This window comes from Acinonyx jubatus, chromosome A2 (genome assembly GCF_027475565.1).
Source record: "Acinonyx jubatus isolate Ajub_Pintada_27869175 chromosome A2, VMU_Ajub_asm_v1.0, whole genome shotgun sequence".
NCBI classification, from domain to species: domain Eukaryota; kingdom Metazoa; phylum Chordata; class Mammalia; order Carnivora; family Felidae; genus Acinonyx; species Acinonyx jubatus.
Window position 1 is genome coordinate 81429059 of NC_069383.1, and position 25782 is coordinate 81454840.

The 25782-nt window shown below is 35.0% G+C and overlaps 1 protein-coding gene across 8 annotated transcripts in view; it reads left to right on the forward strand.

Moving 5' to 3' along the window:
- CACNA2D1 (calcium voltage-gated channel auxiliary subunit alpha2delta 1) overlaps positions 1–25782 on the forward strand; it is a 487283-nt gene that overhangs the window by 253064 nt on the left and 208437 nt on the right. For all 8 annotated transcript variants that reach the window (XM_027071753.2, XM_027071754.2, XM_053218537.1 and 5 more), the window contains exon 4: positions 6872–6931. In XM_027071753.2, coding sequence (XP_026927554.1) covers positions 6872–6931 — 60 coding nt within the window. The remainder of the gene's footprint in view (positions 1–6871; positions 6932–25782) is intronic.

Consider the following 25782-nt stretch of genomic DNA (forward strand, 5'->3'; position numbering starts at 1 on the left):
GAGATATTTCCATTTTTGATAAAAGCAGTACTTTTAAAATTTTGTTCTCTGTGTGGCACAATTTCACTGAAATAAAGTAAAATTAGCAAAACATGTATATTGTAACCATTAGAAAATCATCTGTCAATCACTGATCACATGATGTGTTTGTGTGTATTTTCTTTGTGTGTGCTAGTTTTATATGGTACATGGATGTATATAAATACCCTTTAGAAGCAGGGATTTTGTCCTATATTTTTATTCACTCAACACTTTTATATAGCAAGTATTTAGTAAATATTTATTGAGTAAAAGTAAACTCTCTATATGTGTTATCCTAGATTTTTTCTCTCCCAGTCTGGATGTGTATTTACCTAGAGATCACAGTTATCAAGTGTTGAAAAATGCCAAATTTATCTCATCCCAGTTGACATGTTGGAATTTTGTAACTTTTTAATCTCAAATCCGAGTTTCCAGCCTGCCTTCTTCAGTCAACAGATCTTTTCCATAGTACCATTGTTTCTTTATAGAAATGTTTTAAATAGTATGTAAGTATAACAGATGTGATTTTAAAAACATATAAAGCAATTTCTCTATACATTAAGATTTTCATAGTAATATCTTTGTTCACCAGGATATAGTAAGTTGCTCAAAGACTTTGATTAGAATTCTGCTGGGCATATATATTTATATGAATTTTTTAAAGTTTATTTATTTTGAGAGAGAGAAAGAGAGAAAGAGCAGGGGAGGGGCAGAGAGAGAGGGAGAGTGGGAATCCCAAGCAGGCTCTGCCCTGTCAGCATGGAACCTGATGCGAGACTCAATCTCAGGAAAAGTGAGATCATGACATGAGCCAAAATCAAAGAGTTAGATGCTTACCTGACTGAGCCATCCAGGTGCTTCTATATTTATATGAATTTAAATAAAAATTGCTTATGCATTGTTTTATGTGCGCTAGAAAAAACCACTGTGCATTATTTGCCATTATTTGCTTATAGTTTTGGAAAGAGAAGAATATTTTTACCTTTTACATGAAACAGTATTAGATTTGGAAGTAAGGTGTTGTCTACTTGAGGTCTTCCCTACTTCCTGTCAGCATAAGAAATGCTAAGGAAATGTCACACCTCACTATCTTTTTTCAGTATTTCACAAAACAAGGTGAGAAAGCAGAACACTAATGATCTGCTTTCTTTTCTCATTCTTTTTATGGTAAAAATAAAATAAAATTGAGCTCATTTTATTACTTACTGTATTAAATCACTATATTCCTGAATTGCTTTTGGACCACCATGTGGTGGCAAGAGATTTTATGTAGGGCAAAATACAGTGCAAATTATGAATCGTTGAGGTGCTTACATTGATTTCAGTCATGTATGTACATGTTGAAGTGGTCATCAGTGATTATAGTTGTAAAATAGCCTAGTCTATGAAGTCACGTTTGTAAGATTCAAATAGCAAACCCCACTGAGTTTATTAGCATACAAATAAGTAGAAAATATAAAGGTAGGTATTTATCTTCGATGCTATAAAATGTTAACTGAATTTCCTAAAATCCCGTAGTTAGCAAATAGCACCAGAATTTGAAATCCGATCTGTTTGATTGAAAAGTGTGTGTCCATCATAATATTATACCTCCAAAGTAATTGTTTGTACCTGTACACTTTTCTTCAAAACATAAAAGTCTGTTCAGTCACCTAAGTCAGCTATTTTCAGAAGGTATTGTTAGACCATTCAAATGATTACCCTGATTCTTTTGATATGTTAAGAACATTTGATGAAGATAGGCAAAACTCATTAGAGTAATAAAAAGTTGTCAACATAGGCATAACACAATAAATGGCTAATCCTTATTGGGTGTTAAGTATTTGTACATTAATTACATAACATGCATATTTTACTTGAATTCGTCCATTGTGTAGATCTATTACCTCTTTATTAGAAAGAAAAATGTTGACATTCTCTAGCCAAAGACATTGTTTTGATTTAGAGATGTTTCTTGAATGATGTTTCTAAGTCAATTCTTTATATTAACATGAGTATCAACATTATTGGGGTCTAACTGAACTGTCATGATCCCTGAAAGTTTCCTTTCAAAGCTATTAAAGAAAATTCTTTGCAATCAAATATTTCAGAAAACTTATATTTTTCCTCTGCAATTAACATACAGTCTAGGAAGCATATTATATACAGGTTTGGAAAATAGTTTCCAAGAGAAAATGTATTCAGGTATTGTTAAGGAAAATCATAGAATTATTTCAGTGTATACTGTATAATTATATTGCTCTTATTAGACTTTCATATCACCTGATAGAATTCAATGCTAGTGGAAGAGATAAGGATATGACAAAAAAGTGAAGGTTGAGAATGAAGAGGCCTTCAAGGGAGCTGATCTTTCTTTAATCTGATAAACCTCTCCCATTCTCTATTTCTGTTTCCCTTCCTTTCTTCCTTCCTTCCTTCCTTCCTTCCTTCCTTCCTTCCTTCCTTCCTTCCTTCCTTCCTTCCTTTCTTTCTCTCTCTCTCTCTCTCTCTCTCTCTCTCTCTCTCTCTCTCTCTCTCTCTCTCTTTCCCTTCCTTCCTCCTCCTCCTCCTTTTTTTTTGTTTCTCCTTACAGATCAGTGCATATCAAAGTCTTTCTCTGACAAAGACTATTCTCTCAGGATCTGAGGGCAAGACCTATGTAAAGATAGTCTCCCAGCTGATATATGATGGTGCTGTTGTGTTTTTAGTCTTTAGCAATTTCTAAACATTTGCTGGGAAATTTTCCATTAGCCTGAAATATTTTTCTACCAGTGTTTCTGGTTTTGGTACTGCCATGTCTTCATATGTTTTCTAAAAGACTGAGGATGTTAACATTTTTGATGAGTTTAATGGAGACTAAACATTGGTTTTGTGATATGAGCGTAAGCTTCCGAGTCAGAAAGCTTAGGTCCACGTCCATTTTGTTAAGCTTGTGAGTGCTCAAAATAGTCTTGAAATGATTTTCTGTTTTAAATGCTCAAATCAATAGGTAGGTACAGATGTGTATATTATTAATACATCTATGACGTTGTATATGTACTTATTCTCATATACACATGTGAATTTTCATATACACATAGGCTGTTTTAGTTTTTTTGTTATTGTTTTTTTTTTTTTGATGTTTATTTGTTTTTGAGTGACAGAGCGGGAAGAGTGTGACCAGGGTAGGGGCAGAGAGAGAGGGAGACAAAGAATGTGAAGCAGGGCTCCAGGCTCTAAGCTGTCAACACAGAGCCCGATGCAGGGCTTGAGCTCACCAACACCGAGGTCATGACCTGAGCCAAAGTCAGAGTTTCACCTATTGAGCCACCCAGGCGCCCCTGCTGTTTCATTTATAATAAAGCCATTTAATGAATTTGTCTGGCTTATCTTAATAAGGGCAGAATTCAGTTCCAGTTTTCTCTGAGGAACTTGTGCCAAGTTGTGTCTTTTGTATCTGTACTTGGTTCGATTTTAATGTTTGATACTATCTTAAACTGTACTATAAATTAAATGAGAAAAAAATACACGTTTTTTATTCTGAATTAAGTTATTATTACAGGATATACTTATATAGCCAATTATGATTACTATAGCCATAACTATAGTTATACACTGGGCAAATATTCACGTTTTATTAGGTAGGAATTTTATCAGTCTTAACGCAATTTGCCTTATGGCATTTAACAGTAGATAATTGGCTTGAAAAGTAAAAATGTCACCAGAATGGAAGTTAATTAAGGACTTGAAGTGTCCAAAAGACATGTCAGTTTTCTAGAAGTCGTGGCTAGCTGGTCTTTTGCCACAGGAAAGAGCACCACCAGCAGCTGTTTCTATTAGTTCCTAATACAGACTTCTTAAGTGTAAAGTTCAGTCGAATGTTTTATCACAAATTTTACTAGATAAAACAGATTTCATTAAGTTTTAATGAACAAAGAAGTTAACAGACGTGCCTTTCATGATGATGCATTTATAGATTTCTGAGCTGGGCATATAAAACTTAGCAACTTTCAAGCTTCAAACCAACCTCTAAAATACACATTTTTTTTCTTGTACATAACTATCTATCTTTAGGTTTCTACAGCCATTTCAAAGTCTTGCAGTAAATGGCATTACTTCATAAAATTAGTGTTTAAAAATTACACGTATAATTTTTATCATGTATATATTGTATATATATAATATATATAATAATCAGAAATAAAGGTGATTTGAACTCTCCTCCTGGGAGAATTGTCTTTTAGAAGTTTGCTGCCCTTATTCATCTCTCTTTCACTTTTTTTTAAAAATAACTAGCTGTGATGATTAATGTCATTATGGCTTGTTAAACATGGATTATATTCATATTATAAACCATGTGATTCTGGATCAGATCAGTTAAGTTGTACTTCATTATGCTTTCCAGGGTCAATAACAGCATGGCAGTTAGAGTGGAGCTTTGAAAAGCATGTCTGGCCCTGAGGGTAAATGTCCCCGAGTGTGTTCTTTGTGGGACATCTTCCTCGTGTGTGTTGTGCAAGGAAAAATTTTAACGTCCTTCTCCAAGACATAAAGACATTGAAAAGTTCTAATATTTCTTCATTGAAAAAATTATTTAACTTATTTATGTGTTATCCAATATTTTTGTTTAAATTCACAAAATGCTTGGGGTGCCTGGGTGGCTCAGTCGGTTAAGCGTCTGACTTTGGCTCAGATCATAATCTCGCGGTTCTTAAGTTCGAGACCCATGTCAGAATCTCTGCTTACAGCTTGGGGCCCGGATCCTGCTTTAGATTCTGTGTCTCCCTCTCTCTCTGCCCCTTCCCCACTCGTGTTTGTTCTCTGTCTGTCTCTCTCTTTCAAAAATAAATAAACATTAAAAAAATTTAAAAACAAAATGCTTAAGTTTATCATTTGTCGTTTACATAGGAACATTTAGTTGTTCTTGTATTGCCTGTTAGAAATAAAGGAAGACTTGTATTCTGAATTCTGTCAAGAATATGCTTCTTGTTTATTTTCTCATTTTGTCTTTTATCTTCCCATCCTAAATTTTCCCTACAAAGAAGTTGCTCCCATCTCTATTTACTTTGCCATTTTATTCACTTTTTGCTACATTTTCACACTGAATTTGACTTTTTAGCAGTATTGCAATGCCATATTACTGAAACGTATACACTTTTTCCTTGATTTTTGCTTTGTTGAGCTTTTTCTTTTTGTTACGGCTAGAAAACCTTCGGTTACTCTTCCTTGTCTAATTTCTAACATTTACTAGCTCTTCTTCTAATCCATGTTTTCCTAGTGGCTGATAGACTGAAAACATTGTCCTTTTAAGCACACTAGAGAGTTTTCTTTTAAATTCGATTTAGGAATTCTTAGTTTATAAGATCTCCCGTCAGGCAGTATTTTATAGCCCTCAGTAATCCCTCCTTAAAAGTTCAGAAAGTGAACAGATTATGGTTTTGAATAACTGAGAATTGAAGTCAGTAGTAATATAAAAACTGACATAAACGTATGTTTCTGTTATATAGTGAAGTCTGGACTTCCTTTGGAAGAGTACTCATTGAAGCATAGTTCATAATGAAAGATCAGAAACCACTGATCTTGAACCACTAATCCACTATGAGACTTATACTTTTCTAAAACCTGATTATTCCTGTCCTTAAAAATGAGTTTAATATTTATATTTATTGTATTTACTGGTAATCTCTTCCTATTTCTGCCACTGTCTTCTAGCTGTTGGAGGCAGGCCACGGGTGAACTCAACGTTAAGTTATCTTTTCAAAGAGACAGCATAAAAATGGAATCATAATTAACCCTCAAAGCTAGATAGCTAACATTTACATTGCTTTCTGCCTGGCAGGCACCTTTCGAAGCACTTTACATGTAGTAACTCATTTAAGCCTTTCAACAGTCCGTGAGGCCAGCTTTGGCATTATTCACCTGAGAAACCAGAAGAGATTTAACGTTCCCCAGGTTTGCCCAGCTAGAATGCAGCAAGGTTGGTGTTTAAGCCTCGGCAGTCAGCTTTCAGATCTGTGTTCTTCATCGCTAAATGTCACTGTCTCTTGTAAAATCTTATCACATGGAAAGCATAATAGTAACACTGAGAAATACAAAGAGAAAAATCTGAAAACTATTAGAGAAAGAAAAAAATAGAATTTATCTATAAAATGTCATTAGCAGACTGACAACAGACTTGTTATCTCCAGCTGAACTTTTAACAGAGTAACATTTTAAACGTGCTAAAGTAAAAGTCAGGCTAGAATTCTCTAACTATGCTAACATATAAGAGCGAATGTGAAATCAGGCCATTTTCAGATGATGTGCAGATTCTGATAGTTTGGTACTCACAGGTTATCTCTGAAAGAAGAAGAATGTATTTCCTCCAGAAGGAAACTATTATATTTTTATGGCTTTTTGTAAAAACAAAAACAAAAACAGAAAAACCTTAATATGCTATTAAGAACGTGCCTAGTTATAGTAGTTAGTACATATTTATTGATCTCTCAATGTCATTTCCTTTCTATTTATAGAGAAATACATGCTATCAAGGTATTTACCAAAGACAGGGTGCTACCAAGATGAATATACTCTACTCATTCAAGCTTTTTCTAAAACTGAAATGTTAGTTGTTGAAAGAAAGCACTCAGGGTGCCCGTATCCTCTGCTGCTGCAGAGCTAATAAGCAACGGTATTCAAGAATAGTAGGTTATTTATATTACTTAAGAGTTAATATACACATAGCAACTTTAGTAGATTAGATTACTGATTGAGGAGTTATGCATCGTAAATAAGGAGTTTCTCTTGCTTTTTACGTCCTTATAATTGATTTGAAAACCTCAGCACTGTGTGTATTCACAAGTGTGTATTCATGTGATCATTCAAATTCTAAGATACAATGTTTCCTTTTCAGCGCTTGGCTTTGGAAGCAGAGAAGGTTCAAGCAGCCCACCAGTGGAGAGAGGATTTTGCGGTAAGGATCCTTTTTAACCACTTAAGTAGTAACTTTTTGTGCTTGATTGTTATGATTACATCAAGATTTTTGAGTGATAGAATCTTAAGATGATATGAGACCAAAACACAGCCACATTTTGTTTCTTTAAAAAATTTGCTTTTGGGGCACCTGGGTGGCTCAGTCAGTTAAGCGTCCGACTTAGGCTCAGGTCATGATCTCGTGGTCCGTGGGTTCGAGCCCCGTGTTGGGCTCTGTGCTGACAGCTCAGAGCCTGGAGCCTGTTTCAGATTCTGTGTCTCCCTCTTTCTCTGACCCTCCCCTGTTCATGCTCTCTCTCTGTCTCAAAAATAAATAAATGTTAAAAAAATTTTTTTTTTTAAAAATTGCTTTTGGGTAATCAGGGCCATTAAGTTAGTCATGATGTTCTTGCTTATGTTCCATATTAAAACAAGTCTTTGGAAATGTTCTCCTATAATCAAAGTTATTTATAAAATTAATGATATTAAAAGAGAATTACATTCTAATGTCTGAATCATTTATAGATATGAATATACTAGTTGGCAAACAAGATGCATTTTAACAACTTTGAGCGTGTGAGAATGATATGCATATTACAGTCACCTTGGTGGTGGGCAGTGTGATTGAAGTGAGAATGAATGAATTAAACTTTCTAAAATTTAATTGGTTCCACTTTGGCTAGATGCAATCTTTCTTTTACTGTGGTCTACTTTCAGAAGTTCCAGTTGATATTAGCGTTTCTATATATGTTTTTGATAAACTTTTGCTAATTATACAGATAGCAGAAATTTTCCTTGTAATCAGTTTTGTCTGCTTATTTATCTTTCATCTGTATTTCCTTCTCTTCATGTGTTCATCCATCCTTTCATCGTCTTTTTTTCTATCTCTATGTCTGTGTATCTATCCGTATATCTATTAATACATCTATGAATGGATTCAGTATTTCAACTTACCTCATCTTATCTATTGATCTATCTATCTTGTTATAGCCAGGGGTACAGTGAAAAAGTTTGCCCTTAATAGTTAAAATATTTATCTTACATACTTGAATTATTTCATTTATAGTGAAAATCTCTATAGTTTCTGATCATAGAAAAATTCCATGTAACTAATTTTGGGCATGTTTAAAATAGGGTATGGGTGACAGCTTTATTGTACTATTAAATTGGTTTTGAATGTTGTAAACAAAAGTCTCAAATTTGAAGGGAAGAAAGTTGTGCTTCAGAGGACACAAAATTGAGGTTCGTGTCATGTAGATACAGGCTTAGTCCGTAATCATTTGTCATAGCTAAGTTCACAAAGATCAATTCATCATCCATAATATATAAAGAAAAAAAATGGTGATTAAGTTAGAAACATAAGTTTGAGTATTGAGGGCAGATTTTAAGCTTATCCAATGAAGGGCTTTACAACGTTGTTAGTTTCTTTTAGATGAAAGGACAACAAGGTTGAATTTTTGTTGTTGTTTCTCAAATAGACAAAAAGCAGCCACACTAATTTGCCCCCAAAGACATCTGCTTGGTTAGTTAATATTAAATGGAAATTGCTCTTTTCCTCCCAACTCAGCGGTGGTATAGGAAAAGAAATGCAAAGGCATAACAGGTATAGAGCAAGACCATGTATTCTGCTTAGAGTTGGTACGGTACAACTGGTGTTGTCTTGGTTTAAATTCTGAGTTAGTTTTAATTCTGAGAACTCAAAAAAACATTAAGTTCACGCGGATCAGCTTTTGTAATATATTCCCTTGCTGTTCGTAAACTTTTCTTTGCATGAAAGGAATTTGGTAATCTCTCTCAGTCATCTATTAGTTACATGTCTTTTTTAGCTTCCGAGGGAGAAATGATGTGGTAAAGAATAAACTGGCAAGCAGGGATGTAGTAATGCCTTTATATCATTGGTGTTGTTTTATTTAACTCTTATGTTCTCGCTTTCGGGTTGTAAGAGATTCTTGCCCAGATATATTGCAAACTCCTTGATATCATGAAATCATTAACACTAATTCAACATTTGGGCAATGCTGTAATTCTCCTTGCAGAAGTAATGGGCAGCCATTGTAAAGGAACCAAGAAACTCTCGATGTGTGTTAACCGTTATCATATTTTTCTGAGTCCTAGCCACCATCCCTTGTAAGGCACCCAATCATTTATATATTGCTAAGGAAAGGAAAAAAAGAAGCCAATTAAATTATGATGCGTAAGCAATGTTAAGATGTGTTCTTATCTGTCAGATGTTAAAATGTGAAAAAATTTACCTTGAAATGTCATCGCTGTCGTCTCCTTTCTCAGTGCCTGTCCCCAAACAGTGGCACTGCTAGCGTAAGTCATGCAAGAAGACGAATCGGTCCCATAATGACACAGAAGCCATTACTAAATTGTACACAGTTAAATAGAAAATAAGTGGTTTTCTCAGTGAGTGTTAGGAGTTCTTGGCAAATAGTGACCACCGTGTAAGAGAATTCTTGAACAAATTCTGTTCTTAATTGCCCCCTAGATTACCTCACAATTTATTTAGGCCCTATGAACATATTGATTGACAGAAAAAGAGATTCTTAAAAGGAAAACAGGTTAGTCCACTTTAGAGCTCTGTCAACTCATTTCCTGAGTACCCTTCTTGAAGGACCGTCAACAACGTTCACAGAATATGTGTTGGTCATAGTTTGTACCCTGAGAATGGATATTTTCCATATCTTACCAGGCCACCCATACCTGGTCTTTACAGTAGTCCTTCCTATTTCAAGAGCCCTTTGAAACGCCGTAAGTTATTTTATGTTTGAAGAATAGAATGTGAATTCAGATGGCCTAATCTTCAGATTCAAATATTGCAAAAATGCGACACACTTTTTTTCTTTTTTTTTTTTCTTTCTGGAAAATCAGATGATACTTCAATTCCTATATGTACCACGGTTAGACAAATCATTCCAAGCCATAGACAAATCAGATTTAATCATCAACATTAAATTTCCCCTTATTTTAGGAGAGCACACAAAATAATTGCAGGTTTTATAAGTACTTTAACCAAACATTTAAAAATGTTTAATTTGGAGCTAAATGCTACTGTATTCCAAAATGTCCTCTTTTTAAATTTTATAATCCTTTCATCTCTTAAGATAGAAAACTATTTGCATCGGTGCGATAGTTCTTTAATGCCACTCTTTAATAATTTAACACTGGGATGATTTAGAAGGCAGAAATGATTTCATAAAAGGTACATTAACATTTCAAAAAGATACGATGTTCTGATTCTTCCCTCAAGTATTAGTAGGCAAATTTCATTAATATTACTTAGGCAAAATGTTGATTAACACTTCCTACTCTTTAATGTAGAGAAATCTCAGGAACAACAAGAACAAAAGGCAAAGCACTGAAATGCTGGCAACAAGGAAAGGCTCGTGTAATTCACACTCCCTTGGCGCCACTCAGTTCCCAATTGAATGTACAATTGCGGTAACAAAGGGCATATACTCTAAATGGATGAAGATTTATGCGGTCATGCATTTACAAGTTCAAACCAATATTTGTAAATAAGCTGTATCTACCAGCTGCCTTTCGGGTCTCCATGCAACTTACGGGTGTTAAAGGTGATATTTCATGTCACTTATAATGGACAGATTATTAAGGGCAGGTGGGAGAAGCAAAAAGAGAGCTTAGACAAGGAATTGTTCTGCATGAAATAATTGCTGTTATTTCTACCAAACAGATCTTTTCCAATTGCATTTGAAATCTCATTTGATTACATTGCAATGGTTGGTTAACTTAAGCAATTTTGTTTCCAACTAAGCCTGCAATATTAATTGTACTTACACATGTATAAACATAAGGGGTGCCTAATTTGTATTTTAATAAGTAGGATCTTTATGTATGGCTTATTAGCATCAGCGTGTTACTGCGCAGACTGAGTACAGACGGCTCGAAATTGGCCAGTAAATAAAACATTTGAGGAGCCTTTTTTTAGCTTCAGCTTTACAGAGAAGCTAAATTAGAAGGTGAAATTTTTTTTCTAGTGAAGTTGAACGTTATTGAGTGTCAATCATGCTAACTTGGTTCTCCTAATTTAGAGTTATTTTTATATATTTTTAAAAAAATCACTTTGCTCAAATTGTAATTTGAAATGTTGCTTTTAAAGTTTTGTGTTTATAGGAGTTAAATTAATAGGCACTGGCCTTATGTATTTAATTATTTCATCTATCTTATTCATTTCATGGAAATCCATCAGTTCTGTTGACTGAGGCACAAACAATTATCAGTTTGTGAACTGTGAAAGCATACTATATTTATTTTGGTTACCTCGTATAAAGATAAACACTATTCTAAGTTATACAGTGGTATAGATTCTAGATATGAAAGAACTGACTTTTTAGGGATAAAAATTGGGGGATAGCATTCTATATTAATGAATAAATGAAGGAGTTTAGTAGATTACCAAAATGATTTTAGACTCTGACTGGATTTAGTCTTTTTTTTTTTTTAGTTTCTACCTTTGCTTGAATTGCCCTTTTGGGAGCAAGAGGTTGCCTATTTTAATATGTTTTTGCTACATGCCTTTCAATGTTTTACTACTGTTTTCTTTTAAGAGTGTTGTCAATCTCTTCTCCTTATGAAGATAGATCAAAAGGAGCCACAATACAAAACTGATTTCTCCCAAAATTCCAGGCAACCAATTTATAGCAAAGAGGTATATTTATGGTGCTTACTCTTTTTGTTTCTGCATACATACGAATGTCCATAGTTAGAGCATTATAGTAAGCAAAGTTGAAAATAATAACCATGGGCTTTAAATTGTTAGTTATTCTGGGTGATACTCCTTAGCTGTTGTTTTTACACTGAAAAATAGGAGCTAAATATTTATATATCAATTACCTATATAATAACATTGGTTTCATATTTAATAATTTTAAATAGTTACTAATAATTTTCCTAACTTCACTTTCTAATTATTTCTGTTAAAGCAAGGCTCATATGACAGTACATGACAATACAACTGAACCCTCTAAAGTAAGACATCATGATAATATGTTTGGGACATTGTAAACTTAGATCTAAATAGGACTGTGTAAATGTTTCTCGTTCATTTCTGTCCCCCTCTCTGGAAGGGAGGGAGAAGTTGCAAAGGACAGCTATCACTGACTTAGGAAATGAGGAGATGGATGGTGGATCTCTGTATTTTCAAGACCAGTCTGCTGCCTTAGTATCCTAACCTTGAACTGATGGAAACGTTGCTAAATTATTGGGAGATTCCTGGAATAGTGCCCGTGTTCTAAAGATTCTACCCATCCACAGCACCCAGAATCATCCTCGTTACCATTTAAGCTAGAGTTGATTACTGGTGCCCACTTGTAGCTGTCAAAAGAGAGCTGTCTTAAACTTAGCTATTTCGTTAACCTCTCTGTAAGTTAGGTTGCATTTTATTAAAAATTTTGGACACCAGTTAATTGCATTAAGGTGGGGTTTACTGTATTAATTTTTATAAACTGTATTTCTTTTACTATATAAAAGAAATAAAAAGATGAAGAAAAATGTATAAGCCTTACAGATCACTGCAACTTATACACAATGCATAGTCTGCAAAGGTTTGGCCTGTAACCTTCTGTCCATTTTTTTCCCCCTTATTTAAAAAGTTTCAGTGACTCTCCGTTTAGCATAAATGGCAGACCAGGCCCTTCAGGGTCTGCTACCCTCTTACTTTTCCTAAATTTTCTATTGCACCATCTCCGCAGCAGCTGTTATCATCCTGAAATTCTAAAACCGAAACAGAGTGAAACTTGACGTTTCTGTAAGGCGATGTTCTTTACTTCATCTTCAGACTTTTTAAAAACTGCAGTGCTGCCTCCCTGTGAAGATAGTTTTGCTAACAGTACAAAGGAAAGAAGGTTGATGCCGAAGATACAAATAGAATAATTTCTGACATTTTAGAAGCCCTCCATTCCAACATTTAAAAAATGTTTTATTTATTTATTTTGAGAGAGAGAGCAAGCGCATGAGGAAGGGGCAGAGAGAGAAAGACAGAGGATCCTAAGCATGCTCCATGCTTTCAGTGCAGAGTCTTGCTCAGGGCTTGAACTCATGGACCAAACTGTGAGATCACGACCTGAGCCAAAATCAAGAGCCGGACACTTTACTGAGGGAGCCACCCAGGAGCCCCCATCTTCAGACTTTTTGATGATGTCTGCCTAGGAATCTGCTCTTTCCAATTTCCTCTCGGGTTTGATCCCCTAATCTTGGATTTGTTGTCTGTTTTCTGTAGGCCCCTTATACCCAGTATATATTCCTATTCAAATATGTACTCATTGCATAATTTTCCTTTTTCTACTCTCTTTCAGCACCGAAATGCAAACTTTCTGGAGATAAGAACTATGGCTGATGCGTTGCTAAGAAAATTGTAGTCTGGTATACCATGCATAACCCACAGTAGCCTATATGTAATTTTTTAAATTAAAAGTTACCTACTTGTAGTTTTGAGATATCTATTTTTACTATAAACGTTATGGTCAGTTGTACTGGAGATACAGTGAAAAATTTATTTGAACAGCAGTTTTTATGTCTGAGTATATTTGTCCAGAGCCGTGGCATGGTTGTAGAACACTGGGCTTGAAATTATGCAAGTCTGTTTCGAATTTTGTCTTTGCCACTAACTGGCAATACAATTTTCTGAAAATAACAGCCTTTTGAATATCAGTTTATGTAAAAATGCTTGCTTCTGTAGTCTCTACCAGCATAATTATTTCTGCTAGTTGCTCAGTAATAGTCTCTCTATGCTCCTCTGAACCCTCTCTCTCCACCAACGAAAATGTTTTCTAGAAACCTCATGACTTGTCCATGTGTTCACCAAGTAGGTTGACAAAAGTCCCTGGATGGCTATTCACGTAGGCCAGAGAGCATCTCCTAACTCCCATTGCTTCTGTTTTCTGCTTGCCATCATTGCCCCCATGGAAGAATACAGTTCTGCTCAGCTTGCTGTCACCTGGTGCATCCCAGGCTGTCAGAGTGTGTCCTATGTAGACACAGAGTGAATGGCTCTATTCCCAACCATAGAGGTTTTTAAAAATATTTTAGTTAATATACAGTGCAATATTGGTTTCAGAAGTAGACTTCAGTGATTCATCACTTACATATAACACCCAGTGCTCATCACAAGTGCCCTCCTTTATACCCATCATCCATCTAGCCCATCACCCCGATCACCTAACCTCCATCAACCCCCAGTTTGTTATCTGTCATTAGGAATCTCTTGTGGTTTGTATCTCTTTTCTTTCCACACCCCCTTCCCATATGTTCGTGTGTTTTGTTTCTTAAATTCCACATATTAATAAAATCATGTATTTGTCTTTGTCTGATTAACTGATTTCGCTTAGCATAATACATTCTAGCTCCATCCATGTTGTTGCAAATGGCAAGATTTCATTCTGTTTGATGGCTGAGTAATATTCCATTGTGTGTGTATATATATATATACATACCATATCTTCTTTATCCATTCATCAGTCGGTGGACACTTGGGCTCTTTCCACAGTTTGTTGTTGATAATGCTGCTATAAACATTAGGGTCCATGGACCCCTTTGAACCTGTATTTTTGTATCCTTTGGGTAAATACCTAACAGTATAATTGCTGAATCATACGGTAGTTCTATTTTTAATCTTTTGACGAACCTCCACACTGTTTTCCAGAGTGGCTGCACCAGTTTGCATTCTTACCAGCAGTGCAAAAGTGTTCCTCTTTCTCTGCATCATCGCCGGCATCTGTTGTTTCTTGTATTCTTCATTTTAGCTAGTCTGACAGGTGTGAAGTGGTGTCTCATTATGGTTTTGATTTGTATTTCCCTGGTGATGAGTGATTTTGAGCATCTTTTCATGTGTCTGTTAGCCATCTGGATGTCTTCTTTGGAAAAAGTGTCTATTCACGTCTTCTGGCCATGTATTCGCGGATTATTTGTTTTTGGGTGTTGAGTTTGATTAGTTCTTTATTTTTTTATATAATTTTTTTTAATGTTTATTATTTATTTTTGAGATAGAGGGAGAGACAGAGTACAAGTAGGAAAGAGGCAGAGAGAGAGAGAGAGAGACACTGAATCCAAAGCAGACTCCAGGCTCTGAGCTGTCAGCACAGAACCCTGATGTGGGGGCTCGAACCCACTAACCGTGAGATCATGACCTGAGCACAAGTCAGACGCTTAACTGACTGAGCCATCCAGGCGCCCAGTTCTTTATAGATTTTAGATACTAACCCTTTATCCAATATGTCATTTGTAAATACCTTCTTTCATTCCGTAGACTGCCTTTTAGTGTTGTTGATTTTTTCCTTTGCTGTGCAGAAGCTTTTTATCTTGATGAAGTCCCAATAGTTCATGTTTGCTTTTGTTTCCCTTGCCTTCAGCAACATGTCTAGTAAGAAGTTGCTTCGACTGAGGTCAAAGACATTGCTGCCTGTGTTCTTCTCTAGGATTTTGATGGTTTCCTGTCTCACATTTAGATGTGTCATCCATTTTGAGTTTATTTTTGTGTTAGGTGTTAGAAAGTGGTCCAGTTTAATTCTTCTGCACGTTGCCGTCCAGTTTTCCAACACCATTTGTTGAAGAGACTTTTTTCCATTGGATATTCTTTCATGCTTGTTGAAGATGAGTTATTCACATGATTGGGGGCATAGAGGGGTTTCTAAAACCTAGGTAAATAATATTTGAATGCGCCATTTGAAAAGAGTAGAAGCTAATGCAAAAGTCCATTAAATCAAATATCAAATTCTTAAAGTTTATTGCCTTAAGAATAGAACATGATATCTACCCTCTTCACAAAGTTTATGTGTACAATACAGTGTTGCTGACTAGGTACGATGTTGTCTGGCAGATCTTTAGCTCTTACATACCTTGCTTAACTGAAACTATATGCCTGTTGATGAATAACTTGCCAATTCTCCCTCCCTTCAACCCATGGCAACCACCATTTCAGTCTTCGATTTTATTAATTTGCCTATTTTAGATACCTCATGTAAGTGGAATCATACAGTACTTGTCTTTGTGTGCCCAGCTTATTTCACTCAGCATAATGTTCTCAAGGTTCATCCATGTTTCCGTGTAGCAGAATTTCCTACGTTTTAAGGGCTAAATTATATTATGTGTGCTATTTTCACTACCTTCTCTTTGTAGATGTGTTCATCTCTTGATGGCCTTTTGGATTGTTTCCACATCTTAGCTATCATGGGACTGTTAGTATCTCTGAGATACTGATTTTAATTCTATTGGATATATACTCACAAGTGGGACTGCTGGATCATATGTAGTTCTAATTTTATTTTGTTCTTTGAGTAATCTTGATAGTGTTTTGTTTAGTGGCTGCACCATTTTGCATTCCCACCAAGAGTGTGCAAGGATTCCAGTTTCTCCGTCTTCGACAATATTGTTGTCTAATAGCTACAGACTCAAACATAAGATCTGACACTGTAAGACTCCTAGACCAAAAGCTTCATGACATTGTTTTTGGCAGTGATTTCATGGATAAGACACCAAAAGCCCAGGCAACAAAAACAAAGTGGGACTTCACAAACGGAAAAAAAGCTGAGTAACAAAGGGAGCAATCAGTACAGTGAAAGGTAACCTGCAGAGAAAATATTTGCAAACCATGTATCTGGTAAGGGGTTAATCTTGAAAACACATATGGAGCTCATACAAGCCAACAACAAAAATAGCATCCCTACAGGTTTTTAATCACCAGGGCTCTGAAGCTGGTTCTCATAGTCCCTGTATCATAAAGTTCCTGAAGTAAAGAGTTCATTCATGGTTTATTTAATACTTCTCTCAATGGGGGCATAAACACCTTTCTTTAGGAGTCTTTGAGGAGACTTTTTTCTTATCATATCCTCCTCTTCCTCAGTGTCCCTTTGAACTCTCGTCCATGTATTTTTCCTTTAGGAAACAACCTGTTGACCTCCAGCAAATGAATGTGTGAAAACAGATTCCTAAACCTTTTTTCAACTCTCTATGTATATTGTCATAGTTCAAGTTCAGCATGGAGGACCCCACTGCTGTATACATTCATATCTCCAAAAACCTGTTTGAAATTAAATGAGATAGTTTATGTAAATATGCGTAGCACTTTGGAAGGTCTTCAAAAATGATCATTTTAATAGAGCAGGCACTACCTCCTTCTAGATGCATTTCTTCCAAAAAGTCTATTCCTTTTTAGTGGTTAAGTGCAGCTAGTTACAACTTGAGAAGGAAAATGTGCATTGTCCACAAGAGGCGGCAGATGAATACTGACTGAACTGACTTAAATTCTACTTAACTTACATTTCATTTATGGAGTAAGACTGCATTCGCATAGAATGACTACACTTGAAAGTGACCAGAGGGCATAAAGGTATCAAATTAAGTCTTTAATTATTTTTGATGTTTGTCTTTATCTGTGTATGAAGTTCTGGTGTGCTTGCTACCTAAAACAGCTCTGGTGCACCTTTCTATATTTAAAAAAAATGTATCTGAAGGGAACGTTAGGGGATATAGACACTAATACCTGTATTTATTTACTGTAGATCCTTGTGGACTGGGGCCCTGGGGCAATAACTCCCTTCCCAGAGATAATTTTTATCTTAAGAATAACATCAGATGCTGGAATAATTTCAATTTAGTGGGGTTAGAGTTATGTTAATTACTTTGCTCACATTACTGTGGCAAAGAGAATGCTTCAGGAATTGAAGAATCGGCCTAGAGAGCATTCTTTCTAAAGGGTTACCACCGTGGTGAAACTTGGAACTTTAAAATAAAGAACCTAAATTTGAGGAACAGACAATTTATGTAGGTCATGGAGTTCTGTCACTAATAGGATACATTTGGATTTGGGGGGCTGCCTGGGATAGCTGCCCATGAGGACTTCGGGTTTAGTGAACTGGTTTAGCGGGAGGGATATTATGTGTCCAGAATATAAGAAAGCCACTGAAACAGGGTTTTGGCTAATGTTGAGAGTGTGTATTTATTGTACCCATAAGCTTAGTTTAAACAAAAAAAAAAGAGTCTGTAAGTAGATAGAAGGAAGTTTTGAGATATCCCTGATTTAAAGCTGACAGGTTAAAAAAAAAAAATGGAAAGGAACCTAGAAAATATTCATCTACAAGTTTCAACAATTATATAGCTAGACTTTAGCCCTGGATTTGAATACATATAAGAAAAATGCTATGGGACTTTAGGGGAATGACCAACTTGCCCCATCCGTGCAAAATGGCCAGTTTCTTGGAAGCTTATGCCTTTTGTTATCTTCTAACTTTCCAAAACAGCCTGTCAACAGATTTATTCCTCATGCTATCCTCTCTCTAATTAATCAAGACTTTCTTTTTTCCTTTTACTTTCTCATCAGTATACAAACTTGTTTTGGTATCTTCTGTCATTAAATCAGTCTATCTATCTTGCCTCTTTTAGCTTCACCATACTTCTTTGCTATCTTATACTGCTAAATTCCAAGGAAATGTACACCCGCACACTCTCTCCATTTTCACCTTTGCCCGCTGGCCAGCCCAGTCCAGTCTGAGTGCACACTGCATCTGTGTCACAACTGTTTTGTAGTTCGCATTTACCTCCATGTCATCGAATCTAATGGGCATATTCTGTGGATCTTTATAATTGGTCTGTTGATATCATTTTAATGGACCACCTCCAAGTTCTCCTTTCTTCAAACACTTTATTAGTTTTCAGGAAACCCCACTTAGCCGATTTTCCTGCTTTCTCACTATCCGTTCCTTATCAGTTTCCTTTTTAGTACTTGTTTCTTTACAGTGGCTCTAATCTTGTCTAAATTTAGGGCTGTCATAGCCCTCTTGTCTTTACTGCCCATGCTTTGTCCCAGGACACCCCATCCATTTCATTGTATTTAAATATAATTCCACACAGGTCTCTTTTCTGAGTTCTAGGCTCATTTATCTAACTGACCACTTGTTTCCATTAATAGTTATCTTGCCTGCTTGTCACGAACATGCTCAGATGAACTGCTGTTTCCATTACTTTCTCCCCTAGTATTCTGCTCATCTGTTGATTTTCCCATCTCAAATAATGTCAACTTCTCCCAAGTTAATTTAGTCAAAATGAAAGAGTAATCCTTAATTTTTTTCTCTGCTATAACCCCTTATATAATCCATGTGTAAATTCTGTCAATTTCAAATATATCATGCAACTATTTATTTCTCATCATCTCCATTACCACCGTCTGTGTCCAATCTCCCACCCCAGCCTGTAGACAGATAATCTTGAAATTGTTAATCAAATTATGAATCAAAGAGTCTACCTACTGCCCTGTAGCATCCACAAATTTGGTTTATATACATAGTTAAATAAGATTTTATATTGTCAATTAAACAGAAGAGAATAATCATGAGGCTTTAATCAACAGTTTTATAAGCAAGTGGAAGACACAGCTTTGTATATCCTTCTGGCACAAATGTTTTGCGAATCAAGTAAGATGAAAGAGTTTAAAATCTTTAAACCAATAAGACAACCAAATATGAGAACACAGTAGTGTAGGTGACACAAACCTGAATTTAGAAAGCAATGTGTTGCTTTTCTCAAACTGCCCATGAAAGATATGCCTATATGGTATTAAAATCAAGGCAGCAAAAGTGAAAACAAGTTTAAAAAAAAAAAAAAGTCCAAAATGTTACTGTTAAATTACGTTACGATTAATGGCACAAAAAATGTGAAGTTTTATATGAATTCAGGTTTAAAATAAGTTACAAATGCCTTTTTCTGCTTCATCAGAAGACATACTGTGATCTAAGTAATAGAGCTTGTGATTGCTGAATGTTATAGGAAATTAGTTATCATGGAATTGTAGTATTGTGTGTTATGGGGTATATTACATGTTAATTAAATTATTAGATTCCAAAAACTATAAAATTGCTGCATTGCAAGAATTGCTTTACTTTGTGATAGTGCTTCACCACTGTGGGGGAAATTCTCCTAGGGATCTTTTAAGAACCACCTGGAAGTCGTTTTTCAAAGTGTTCCCTAATGTCCTCCCCAGAGAGTTCTCAGTGACTTCGCATGGGGGTGAAGCTAAGACACAGAATCCATCTCTAGAGAGCAGTGTAACTGATGGGGTGTAACCTATCTATCATGTGTATTAAGACTGAAGAAAGCTTGGCAACCACTTTCTGGAGGACTTACTAATTATCACAATAAAAACAGTCTGAATGCCGTTCTAAAGCTTAGAAACAAGGGATTGAGCGGTAAATAGATTTGAATATCAGAAAGAAAATTATAATAAGAAATTGGATGCACAGAACAATCTAGTTGGGTTTAGTTATTACCTAAACAGCAATAGTGACAATAATCAGGCTTGCTCAGCCACTCTCCTTCTGAAAGAGTAATACCTTAGTTGTTTTTACAAGAATATTTCAGTATCATGACTTTAAAAATCCAAGTGATATATAGGTCACTACAAAAGAAAAATTAAAATCTCTCTTAAATACTAGATATATTCTTTGTTTACATTTAGTGGGCATGATGATACTCAGTTTATCTGTTTATCTCTTTTTTTTCCACATATTTTTTCATGACATAACCCGGAAAAAAAAAATCACAGTTCTCTGGTTTGAACAGAATGTACGAATTTGTGATAGGAGAGTGCATTCTACCATGAATATATCAACATGTTAATATTTCTCTCACCTTCTTCATACATCCCCAAACTTATAAGATTATTATTTTTATCTAAGACTTATGCTCTAAAACCATAATTCCCACAGTGTTTAATCCTCATTCTATATTTTGATGGCTTAAATGGTGTCATCAGAACTTCTACCATAGCTCCTCTATACAGACCTTATTTATTTGTGTTTTTAATTCATACTTTGATTCATTGGATTTTTTTGATCAAGTAGTTCAACAAAGAAAAGCCATAGGATGCTCTAATCCCTGAGTTCTTGCACGATTGCAAATTCCTGAGATTTCATTTTGGATTTGAAAGCAACTTTGGCTATATATGCTCCCCCCACCCTCCTCAAAATTTGAAACAATTTTCATTGTTCTGTCATTGATACAAGTGGCTCTAAAGAAGTCTCAAGCCAGTCTGATTCTAGGGCCTGGACCCATCCTGAATTGACTTGCTTTTTTTTGCTGTTTCCCTAATAACGTTCTTCAATATTGAGGTTGAACTAGGAATAATACACCTTACTGTTCGTTGTTTGGTGTCTTTGTATTCCAGTTTTAATTTTGTTTCAGAAATGTGAACTTTCAACATCTTTTTGAATATTTTTGTATAGTTTTTTTTTAATGCTCTTTTCATCAGGAATATCACGTAATATAAATGGGACCACCTTTTCTGTTTTCCATAATTGGTATTTGATATAATCTTTTTAAAGCATCCTTTTTTTTTTTTTTTTTTCCTTCCATTTGGCATGATTTCCTGAAGCCTGTCTGGAATGATGGTCTTTTCATATGCATCTGTGCCTTCCTTGTTTTCATGTAGCTGTCTTCTCTAAATAATCTGTTTTGCATCTCCCCCTTTTCTGTCTGTTCTGCAGCTCCTTTGCCAGTTTATAAATAATCTCATCTTTAAAAACTCTTTTGTCTTATATTTTCTTTCATTATTTTCCTGACACTCTCCCTCTCTACCCCTTATTTTAAAGAATAGGTCTATAATTTCTCTGAGACTGTGAGGAACCATGGTTTTAATTCTTCATTTTGTTTTAGTTTCGCTATCTTTCATTAGTTTTCCTTTCTTCCTTCACCTTTCCAAAGAAATGGCTGTGCATGGATTCCTGAATCTTAATTTGATGGAAGATGATGTGGGAAAATTAAAAAGAGAGGATCCCAAGGTAGTTTAGGGCTTCCACTAAGGTGAATAGTCTCATTGGCCTTCCAAAATAGGTTCTATACTTTGCATATTTCCAAACTGTTTTTAAGCTTCAGGAAGTCTATGAGACTTATGATTAAAAACAAGTAAGTCATGGCTTTTCTTATAGTGATATGATGATTGCCATTTCTCTTTCCTACGAGGATTTATTTCCTTTCACATTCTACAGCTAGCATTTTTTAGGTAAAAAATAGAAAACATTAGGTAGTATTAAAGTTAATTGCATTTTCAAAGCCAAAATAGGGAATGTCCAACACAAGTGTTCCTGCAAAAATATATCTGATTATTGCCTAGATATCAGCTTGATATTATAAGTTCTACTTTTAAATAAATTATTAGAACATGGTGAAGGAAATAAAATAAAATATAAACCAGTGCTTTCTGTAAAGCAGAAAATAAATCATTTGATATTTAAACAGCCCTCTAAAGGGGGTACCATTTGCACATGAAAAGTATTGATTCAGGGTGTGCTTCGGATTCCAATTCATTCAACAGAATATTTGGTTATCTACTTTAATATTAAGTCTAAAATTATTTCTGGACCATTAATTCAATATTATTACAGTTAAAAGGGACATACTCTGATAAATAGGATTGCCAACCAAGATGCCAAAAAAGAGTTTCATTATTTCGTATAGTGTGATTTTTGGCTATTTATTTAATCCTTAAACTGCAGTTTCTTCATCAACAAAACGGGAATAATATTGGTACCAATAGCACATGGTTATTTTGATACTTAATTGAAATAATGCATGGAAGCCTTCACACAGGTCTTTGTGAAGTGGAATCAAGCTTCAATAAAGGAAATATAGGGGCACCTGGGTGGCTTAGTCTGTTGTGTCTGACCCTGGATTTTGGCTCAGGTCCTGATCTCTTGGTTCATGGGATCAAGCCATGCATTGGGCTCTGCACTGTCATTGAAGAGCCTGCTTGGGATGTTCTCTCTCCCTCTCTTTCTGCCCCTTCCCCACTAATGCATATGCGCTCACATTCTCTCTCTTTCTCTATCTCACTCAAAAAACTTTTTTTTTAAATAAAAACTATAAATGATGTCACATTATTAAGAAATTGATGACATTCAATGTTGCCTAAACAAGTATACCTGAAATTTTATTCGCAATCAAATTTAGTCCCCCCCCCCCCCCAGGTTCTTATGTTCCTCCTGCTTGCTTCCAGGTAGAATCTGCAAAGTATACAACAACCTGCCATCAGCAAAAACATATATATAATCATTACATTCATTGAGATAGATTTTGCTTACAGATGTGCTGTTTCCCCTTTGAAACATATTTTTAAAGATTTCCAAAAAAAAACAACAACTGTGAAATGTTAAAAAATACAAGCACAGTACAGAATCAAAATACTGATTTTGATAAATTATATTCTTGCTTTGAGTAGAAACCCACACATGTATATTTTAGCATAGCTATTTTAAACCATTAAAATATCCTGAAAGCATTTCTGTGCTGTTTGTATTTGTATCAGTGTTGGAATCCCATTGTCTTACAGCTCACAAACGGTAAAATCTAATCAATTTTACATTTTCAGACTTTTATTTGAAAATCTTAAGTGTTTTATGTTTTCATGTTCTGAGCGTTTCTGGTTTTATAAATAAAGAGTATTAGTTACACTCGAGAGAGAACAAATTATAGAATCCAAGTTATAATAAATCTAAAATGTGTGTTTGATGGTTCAACTACTAAATTCTTTTTTCATAATCCTTATGCTGAGTAAAAATGACCAAATGATATATTCAAGATGACTATAGCCTATTTCTTTGGCTAAAAGGAAAATGAAACCATCTGACAGAAAATATCAATGTCTCTGTTATTTTAATAGCATAGATGTTAATCCTTAGGCTCCCCAGATATTTCTCTAGCTTTTATAGGGTTTTATTTGAAATTTTTGTTCTCCCATTTTCATTGACAAATAATTGACATGCATCATTGTATAAGTTTAACACATACAGCATGGTAATTTACATATATTGTGAAATGATTGCTACAGTAGGTTCAGCTGACATCTGTCTTCTCATGTAATTACAGTAAAAGAAGATATAATAATAAAGGAAAAAAATTTCCGAGTGATGACAAGCGTTAGGGTTTACTCCTAACAGTTTTCTTCTGTACCTTACAGCTGTGTTAGCTATCGTCCTCATGTTGTACATTACGTTCCTTCTGCTTATTTGTCTTATAACTGGAAGTAGTCAGCTTTTGACCATCTTCCTCCAATTCCCCTTTCCCTCACCCCCTGTCTCTAGTAACATGGCAAGTAATCTCCTTTTCATTAGTTTTTTGTTTCTGTTTTTAGAAGTTTCCATATATAAGTGAGATCATACAGAATTTGTCTTTCTCTGACTTACTTCACTTGGCATTATGCCTTCAGGGTCCATCCATGTTGTCACAAATGGTAGAATTTCCTCATTTTTATGGCCGAATAATATTCCATTGAAACATATATGCCACAGCTTCTTTATCCATTTATCCATGGACAAACACTGATGTTGTATCCATGCGTTGGGTACTGTACATAATGCTGCTGTGAACATGGGGGTACAGATACCTTTTTGAATTAGTGTTTTCATTTCCTTTGGATATATTTCCAGAAGTGTAATTGCTGGATTGTGTAATAGTTCTATTTTTAATTTTTTGAGGATCCTTCATAATGTTCTCCACACTGGCTGTACCAACTTTTAATCCTACCAACGGTGCACAAAGGTTCCCTTTTCTCCATACTCATTCAGTGTTTGTTTGTTTGTTTGTTTGGTCTTTTCAGTGATGGCTATTCCAACAGACATGAGGTGATACCTTGCTGTGGTTTTAATTTGCATTTTCCTAATGATTAGTGATGTTGAGTATCTTTTCATTTTCCTGTTGACCTTTCATATATCATATTTGGAGATCAGATCCTTTGCCCATTTTTAAATTTGGTTCTGTGTGTGTGTGTGTCTGTGTGTGTGTATGTTTCATTGTTGTTTTGCTATTGACTTCTATGAATTCTTTATATATTTTGGATATTAACCCCTTATCAGATAGATGATTTGCAAATATTTTTGTTCTCATTCCTTAGGTTGTCTTTTCACTTTGTTGGTCTTTTTGTTTGTTTTGGTTTTGTTTTCTTTCACCATGCAAGAAATTTTTAGTTCGCTGTAGTACCAGTTGACCCATGCCAAGGAAGTTTGTTCCTGTGCATTCTTCAAGGAGTTTCATGATTTTGGGTGTTACGTTAAGTTTTTAGTCTATTTCAAGTTACTTTTTGTAAGATAAAGGTCCAGTTTCATTCTTTTACATGTGACTATCCAATTATGTCAGCAGCATTTATTGAAGAGACTGTCTTTTCTCCATCGAGTGTCTTGGCTCCCTGGTCACATATGAGTTGACCATATATGCTTGGGTTTATTTCTGAATTTTTATTTCTCATTTTGTTCTCTTGGTCTGTTTTTTGTTTTTTTTTTTTTTTTTATGCCAGTACCATGCTGTTTTGATGGGTCTAGCTTTACTATTGGGTAGCTTGAAATCAGAAATTGTGATGCCATCTGCCTTCTTCTTTCTCAGAATTTTGTTGGTTATCTGGGGTCTTTTGTGGTTCCATGTAAATTTTAGGAATGTTTTTTCAACTTCTGTAAAAAATGCAGTTGGAATCTTGATGGATTACATTGAATCTGTAAATGGCTTTCAGTAGTATTGCTGTTTTAACAACATTAATTTTGCAATTCATGAACACAAGATACCTTACCATTACTTATGTCTTTGATTTTTCATCAATGTCTTGTAGTTTTCAGCATAGAGATCTTTCACCTCCGTAATTCAGTTTATTCGTAAATGTTTTATTGTTTTGATATTGTTGTAAGTGGAGTCAATATATTTCTTTTTCAGAAATTTTGTTTTTGGTGCATAGGAAAGCTAATGATTCTTGTATGTTAATTTTCATCCTGCAATTTTATTGAATTCGTTGACTAAATCTAGCAATGTTTTGGTTGAGTGGTTAGAATTTTCTATACATAAAATCATGTTGTCTACAAATAGAGA